The following is a 7,655-nucleotide window of genomic DNA, read 5'->3' on the forward strand; positions in this document are numbered from 1 at the left end:
ACAGTATTTACTTCATATACATATTTTTGTCTTCATATTAGTTGTTGGTGTTCTTACAATTTTGTATATGTTGTTTTTATTTCTTCTGACTTTTTAACTAATAAAATAAAAATAAGCATGCTGAACTTTACAACCAGATCATCTAGGTAGATTCCTTGAGTGAAGTGTTTTGCTCCAGATACAGTAGAAGAGAACTCATTGCCTAACTCTGTCAATTACTTTCCCGTTGCTTGTGGAGATTCTTGTAGCAAAACAGATGGTTATTATATGAAAACCTCACTGTGGCCTGTTTTGTCATTGTGTTTAGGAAAAACATTTGCTTGATGCAAAATTGCCTATAATACTTAAGAAAATGCATTAAGTAACTGATGGGCAACAGAGTCAGGACAGGCCAGCCTGGCATTATGGCACAACTAAACGCATGAATCAGCATGAATTAAAGCAGATTAGACCAACAACTCCATACAGTAAGTCCTCATATGTTATGGATAATGGCATGTCATGTACAAATGCACTGATGACGGCAATAATACAGAAAAGTAAGCTAAGATTTTAGAGAAAATGCAATTTTTTTAAAGGAGGTTATTGCTTTGTAAACCATTTAAAATCATGTCCTTTAAATATGACAAAAATTACATTGCTCTAGCAAAATAATGCAAAAAGTGATGAAAGGTTAAAAACGGACTATAACATACTATATTCCAGTTGTTTCTTATCAAGGACAATTGTAAACAAATTGAGTTTTACTCAATACATTGCAATTTGAATTTGTAATATCTTGAATGTCTTTAAAATTCATTAAAAAAATCCATTCTTGCCTTTTTATTTTTATTTTTTCTTTTACTTTTGCAGTTATTATTCTTTTCCCTGAACACAAAAACATGGCAACACATTCAGAACAAAAACATTATGCCATACACTTCACCATCAAACAACTGAATCTGAAGCAAATATTTAAGACATAAATTTCCCATATAACATTGATAACAGGATTTAATGCTGAAAACATAAAACATTAATATTTGGAGTATTTATGATAGGTCCCTAAATATCTTTATTCCACAGCCATCATTCAGAAAATACAATAGTTGAAACAATAGAGCACACATGAGAGTGCAAAGATGTCCTACCTTAGATGTGTCACTCTTGTCTGTTTTGCCAGTCAGAGGTTGAGTGTGAAATATTGCTTTATATGAAGGTTCAGTCCTACCAAAGTTGAATGTAGGTATAGTTTTCTCCTGGGTATTACTTAAGTCGTCGGAGGTAGTCAAGTAAAAACTGTGCAAACTTATTTCCCTAATGTTGTTGTTGAGTAGTGGTAAAAGCATCCATGATTTTCTTGTAATTTCTGTCTGGATCAGAACTGAGATAGGATTACATGGGAGGTTCTAAAGTTTCACTTTGAATGAAAATCATTTTACTTCCCTTTCTTTCTATGTATGGTAGTATGGTGAGCTGTAGATGCTGAGATAAAGGAAACTTCACAAGAAATGCCTAAAAGAAGTATTAGTCACATAAACTATAGAGAATGTAGATGTTATCTTTGACCAGAGCATGTCCTCCCCTCAAGAAGCAGGTTTGTAGGACATGTTTTTTTCAACATAGCTAAAATTATTGTTTCAGAGTGACAATGAAAAACTGATCCATTCACTTGCTACATATCAAGGTCAGGATTTTTGTAATTCCTTTTTACAGGAAGAAAAAACAAATCTGCAAAAGCTCCTGATGTCGTCCTGAAAATTGCATGAAAGGGAGTAGTCATATTTTGAAATGCAATAATTTAAAAATGTAAATCCCTCTTTATAAACATTCTAGTATTTCAGCTCTATTTCAATAAAGAAATAATTTTTCCGCATATTTCTGACACAACTCACAGCTCTCACGTTTTGTCCAGATTTGAGGTGCATCCAAAAGGGCTTTTTGGGATTTAAGTCAAGTTTATTTGTACAGCATATTTCAGCAACAAGGCAGTTCAAAGTGCTTTACACCATAAGAACATAATACAGTAACCAATTGTTATGTGCTTCAGGCACATTATGATTTTTGTCTACTTTTTTTTTTTTGTTTTCTTATAGACCTTGATTAAATGACATTTTGTAAATATAATTTGGAGTTTGGATAATTTCTTTTTGGATATTTAATTACGTTAATTTGTGGTGCTGTTGGTCCGCCTATAAATAGGCTGGCTTTCGGCATGTAGGGAGCCTCCCCTCCATTCCCGCCTGGGCTCCGCCTCTCCGCTTGCTTCCGCTCGCTCCCGCCACCAGCTGCTGTGGGCCGCAGCTGAGGGTTCCAGCCTGCCATGCGGTATCTTTGTTAACCTTTGTTTGTTTTTTCGTTGTGATTTTGGCCTGGTGGGACCGGTTGTCCTGTTTTCGATCTTTCTTTTGCATTAGGTTATTTTTGTTTTAGTCCGGTACGAGTAGGGGCTTCGACGGCCCTGTATAGGGTTGGCCCCCTGCTGTACCGTTTTGTTATGTTTGATCGGCTCACTAGGTCCAACTTTCTGTTACTACTTTCGGGGTTTTGTTTTCTTTATTTTTCTTTGGGACACGGGATTTGAGGGTTTGAATATTATTTTCTTCACAGAAAAGCAGAAGAACCTGAATTAAGAAAAACAAAGTGAAGAGAATTTATGAATAAAATATTTTGTTGAACCCTCATCTTTTGTCTCGTGTCCTCAAGTATGTTGTGCCCTTGGTGGACGTAACACCAATTATGAAACAAACACGTGGGAGTTTGTGATGCAGAACCCTCAAACAGGATGGAAATCATGAGAAAGCAGAAAAGGGCATCAAAAGGCCTCAGCTGTTTTCCAGAGTTCTGAATGTATTTTTTATTAATTTTTTTTCAAACATCTCACCAGTTACAGGTTGTGGTACAAGCATCAATGATCCCCTAAGCAAAACAGTTACAAATAAATCTATATAAATTAGTAAAGAAAATTATTCAGCACACACTCATTCACAACTCACTACCAAGTTATTCAAATATTACACAAAACAACAACCAAACTTTCAGTCCGCTTTAACCCTCAGCTTCACCTGGTGGTCCACCCCAGTGAGATGGATGATTAGGGAATTCCCTCCTAGTGAAGTCTAACCAGGCTGCCATCATGTGTGTACGCCATCAAGCTAGCCTTCAGGAAGTTGACCTCAAAGACAGAAAAGTTAGCCTTCAAAATAAAAGCATAAGACATCAAATGTCCTGGTGGTTGTCTGTGTTTACCGCAAGAGGGATGCTTCGCAGGTTTACATTTACATCACATTTTCTAATTATGTATGCAAACGATCAGTTTTAGCTATTATGGTTTGTAATTTTTACAAAGAATTTTACAATGAAGATAACATGCAAACAGGATTCTGTAATCTCATCTAAATTACTGGACAGGTACCCTCCAAACCTCACAAGCTTTAAGGATAAAGTTTGTTGGCTGCTCTGATGGTGCACAGCAGATACTTTCTCAAATACTGTTTGAATGTATTATCTCGCAGCCCATACACAATAGGACTCAAAAACCTGGGCAGTATCTGGGCCAATATGTACCAGACAAATAAGATATGAACATTATATTTTGGGAACAGAAATGACAGGACATGTTTTGTCATAGGAGCTATATATGTTAGCATGCACAAAAACAGCTGAAACCCATGAAGTAGGACAGTATTCCTGGCTCGTTTCACCTTTTCTTCAGCTGAACTAGCAGCTTGAGCAGCAAAAAATATCCTTAAATAAGTAAGAAAAAAGGTGAGCCAGACAAGAGATAAAAAGATTATGTGAGAAATATCCCTCTTTTGAATACTTATAGGATGTCGGAACAGAATGTCTCTTTCACAAAATATTGTAGCGTAAAATAGCCTTAGAGGCTCTGTTGCGAGGATAAGAAAGACATCCGGCAAAATCGATGCTGCGCTTAAACTCCAAATACAGCCAATGAGAAAATATGTTCGTTTTATGGTGCAAAGTTCAGCATGTCGCAGTGGGAAACATACAGCAATGTAGCACTCCACCGCCATCAGAGCTAAATTTAACGGCGTATTAAGAGTGGTGAAAACGGCAAAGGTAACAATGAAGCAACATAAGGAAGCATTAATTGTTTGGAAGACATAACTAAACACAAATAAGCCGATTGCTGTAGTCAGCTGGATCATGTCATTTATCACCAGATGGATGAAAAGGATGTAACGAGGATTCAAATAAAATATCTGAAAGAGAGAAAAAACACAGCACATTTAATTTTCTCCTTAAGCTGCCAATGATAACCATTGGTTTCACAACAATGATATTTCAGCATGACAACACAGTGATAATAAATGCTCACCTGGTGTTTCCTGAAGGTGTGAATCAATGTCCCGTTGATATAGTTGATGGTGATGCCAAGAGCCAAGACGATCACATTCTTAGCCACAGCAGAGCTGGGAGAGTCTCTATAAGTCAGGCTGCTCGACTCAGTGAAGTTTAAAGATGAGGAATTCATCTGGTAGATCCAGGAAACCCTACAGTGATATTTATAATAAGAAAAATTTTGGTCACTCTTCAGCTTCAATGTTTACATATTCACTGTGTGGTGTTTTCTATTTATGTCTTTTTTTTGAATGAATATTAATGACAATTCAAACTCTGTGATCAAATAATTACACTCCCTTGAAAAAAGACAGTGAGGCCAGATTTTTCTGATGCAAAAAAAAAAGTCAAATCAGGAAGAAAGAAAACAATGGAAATAATTAACATTTATTTCAAAACAGACATGTAGGAAATTAAAGTGTGCTGCTTTCACAATTTTTCATTTCATATTTTTATTTATGTAAAGAACTACAGTCATCTAATAAATACCTCTTAAACAATTTACTTTTAAGTAAACAATTTTAAAAACATTTTGTTTAGAAGACATACACAAAGTTCTAGAAGATAAATATAAGAGCATTGGATACTTACAATGTATCTTAGCCAATAAAGGCATTATAATAGTAGTAGTATTAAAATGTAGTTTGATATAACATCTCTTTGTTTAACCTAGATTTTTTATGCCATACCAATTTTTTTTCATACTGTAGTTGCTAAAAATGGTGAAGCCATTAGTGTTTTCTATAAGCACCAAAATGAGGAATGAGGAATTAGTCCACACTGGAAATATGCACTAGATAATGTAGTGAATGTAAAAATTAAATGACTTATCACAACTCCTTAAATGCACATGCTGTGCATACAAGTTTTATCAAAGAACTACTGCTAGTATTTTGTAAAATAAGCACATTAAGGTCTAATAAAGTATAGAATGAAGTGTGAAACAAGAACATATAAGTTCAGAGGATAAATGTAAAAGGTGATCCTACCTCTGATGGATACTCCAGACTTCAGCTTGCCCAGTCTGGAAATGTCTGACATATGGCTGATGTTCTGCTATTTATGGCTATTTTAATTCCTCCCAACACTTGATGAAGATACGATTTTCTTCTGGGTATTAATTAGTTATTCTGAGGAAATTGAACCTGGGCTTTTTCAGTGCAGAATAGTTATTTTATATTTTACTTTATAAACTGAACCTTCTTTTTATAAAAGCACATTTCCCTGGCACAACAACAGACACTAGAGATCAAATATAATAAAAACTTGGGGAAAAATACAGAACGGTACAAACATTTGAGGGTTTTGCCTTCAAATGTCCAAACTTTCACATTTATCCTTTTTTCTTTTACTTTTGATTTTATATGTTTTCACTTGATCTGACCATCTGTGATATCTTTTTAACTTATTTAATTTTAACTTACTAATTATTCATGGGTAAAAATATCACTTGTATCTATAGCCATAGAGCAAAGATTAGCCAAGTTAATCCACAACGTTGATTTAAAAAAAATGTTTCTTGATTCTGTCCAATAGAATCTGGTACAACCCCATTTCCAGTGAAGTGCAAAACATAGCTAAAAACAGAATATCATAATTTGCAAATCATTTTCAATCTATTTTAAGTTGAATTCACTCCAAAGACAATATATTTAATATATAAACTGATCAACTTTATTGTGTTTTTGCAAATATTAATTCATTTGGAATTTGATACCATATTCCAAAAAGGTTGGGACACGGGGACAACTTTGACTGAGACTGGGAAAGTTGAGGAATGCCCAAACAGCACTTGTTTGGGCATTCCTCATGTGAACAGGTTAATTAGAAACAGCTGTCATGATCGGAGCATCCCCAAAGTCTCTGGAGAAATTTCTGTTAGTAAGTGAAAAAGCCAAAAATCAATATTGAATGCCCAAAGGCAGCAATGCATTAAAAACCAGCATCATACAGCCACAGTTATTATCATATGGACTCAGGAACACTTCATAAAACTATCATCTACAAGTGCAAGTTAAAACTCTACCATGGAAGCAAAAGTCGTACAACAACAACACTCAGAAACACTGCCAGCTTCTGTAGCCAATGTTTTTGGAGTTCTGTTAGGGTTCTACCTTTATTTCTTTTACTTGGAAACACATGAAGTACTTTTTATAGTGCATTCTGAAAGTTCTGTCACGTATCCCATAAACAACAGGACTTAGACAGCGAGGAATGATCTGGATCAACACAAAAATAACATTTTGTATGTAAATCGTCTGCCCAGGAAACAAGTATGTGAGGAGCTGCTTTAGCAAAGGTTGCACAAACAATGTCATGCACATCAACATCTGAAAACCATGAAGCAGAATTGTGTTTTTTGCTTTTTTAGCATCAGAATTTGCAGCTTTTGCCACAAGCAAAATTCTGAAATAAGTGTAGAACAGAGTGAGACAAACAACCACCAGAAAAAATATGTGGGACGCATCTCTCTTATTTTTACTGTAGCTGCCTCTGAACACTCTGTCCCTGTCACAGAAAACTCTCGTTTTCAAAAAATGCAGCTCTTCAGTAATCAAAAGAATAAAGATGTCAGGTAGAATAGTGAGCAAGCTTATCACCCACATAATGCCAATGACAATGTAGGTTTTCTTAACAGTACATATACTGTCATAGCGAAGGGGGATGCAGACGGAGATGTAACATTCTGCTGCCATGCAGGCCAGATTCAATGGAGTGTTCATGGTGGTGAGAATAGCCGGCAGGAGGATGAGCATGCACAGGGAGACATAGACTGTGTGGAAGGCATGGGCTAAGATGTAGAGGGACACGCTGACTGTCATCTGGAGTGTTTTGTTTAGCACCAAGTGGATGAAAAGGATGTAGCGAGGGTTGAACCTGAAGATCTGTGAAGTGCATGAGTCAAAAGTTAAATGACAAGGTGAGAGAAAACACTGAAAACATGTTTTGAGCATGCACAGGGAGACATAGACTGTGTGGAAGGCATGGGCTAAGATGTAGAGGGACACGCTGACTGTCATCTGGAGTGTTTTGTTTAGCACCAAGTGGATGAAAAGGATGTAGCGAGGGTTGAACCTGAAGATCTGTGAAGTGCATGAGTCAAAAGTTAAATGACAAGGTGAGAGAAAACACTGAAAACATGTTTTGAGCATGCACAGGGAGACATAGACGGTGTGGAAGACATGGGTTAAGAAGTAGAGGGCAGTATAGAGTTGTTTTTGAGATTAGAATATAAATATGAATTTACATTAAATTAGACACAATCTGAAAAAATATAGAAATGTCTGGGTGAGAAAAATCATATGAAGAAG

General features: G+C 35.8%; 2 protein-coding genes across 2 annotated transcripts in view; both read right to left on the bottom strand.

Moving 5' to 3' along the window:
- Window positions 1-2,971: 2,971 nt before the first annotated feature.
- On the bottom strand, window positions 2,972-4,504 carry LOC103150157 (olfactory receptor 52A5-like). The gene is made up of 2 exons (XM_007569649.2): window positions 4,322-4,504; window positions 2,972-4,205 (listed from the first exon to the last, which is right to left on the bottom strand). Exons 1-2 carry the CDS (start codon window positions 4,475-4,477, stop codon window positions 3,414-3,416), a joined length of 948 nt encoding a protein of 315 aa, XP_007569711.1. The 5' UTR covers window positions 4,478-4,504; the 3' UTR covers window positions 2,972-3,413.
- Window positions 4,505-6,544: 2,040 nt separating this feature from the next.
- The window catches only part of LOC103150159 (olfactory receptor 1J2-like), a 4,381-nt gene continuing 3,270 nt past the window's right edge, over window positions 6,545-7,655 (bottom strand). Inside the window, exons 3-5 of the mRNA XM_016680455.1 lie at window positions 7,311-7,427; window positions 6,949-7,229; window positions 6,545-6,563 (exon numbers count right to left, since the gene is read on the bottom strand). Coding sequence (XP_016535941.1) covers window positions 6,545-6,563; window positions 6,949-7,229; window positions 7,311-7,427 — 417 coding nt within the window. The remainder of the gene's footprint in view (window positions 6,564-6,948; window positions 7,230-7,310; window positions 7,428-7,655) is intronic.

The sequence above is a fragment of the Poecilia formosa genome, unplaced genomic scaffold, assembly GCF_000485575.1.
Source record: "Poecilia formosa unplaced genomic scaffold, Poecilia_formosa-5.1.2 Scaffold243, whole genome shotgun sequence".
NCBI classification, from domain to species: Eukaryota; Metazoa; Chordata; class Actinopteri; order Cyprinodontiformes; family Poeciliidae; genus Poecilia; species Poecilia formosa.

What these genes read in the sequence shown, in the direction of transcription:
- LOC103150157 (XM_007569649.2), bottom strand. Translation starts at nt 4,477, where the DNA reads ATGAATTCCTCATCTTTAAACTTCACTGAGTCGAGCAGCCTGACTTAT. An exon ending in ACACCTTCAGGAAACACCAG is followed by an intron (nt 4,206 to 4,321) that starts GTGAGCATTTAT and finishes TCTCTCTTTCAG; the next exon opens with ATATTTTATTTGAATCCTCG.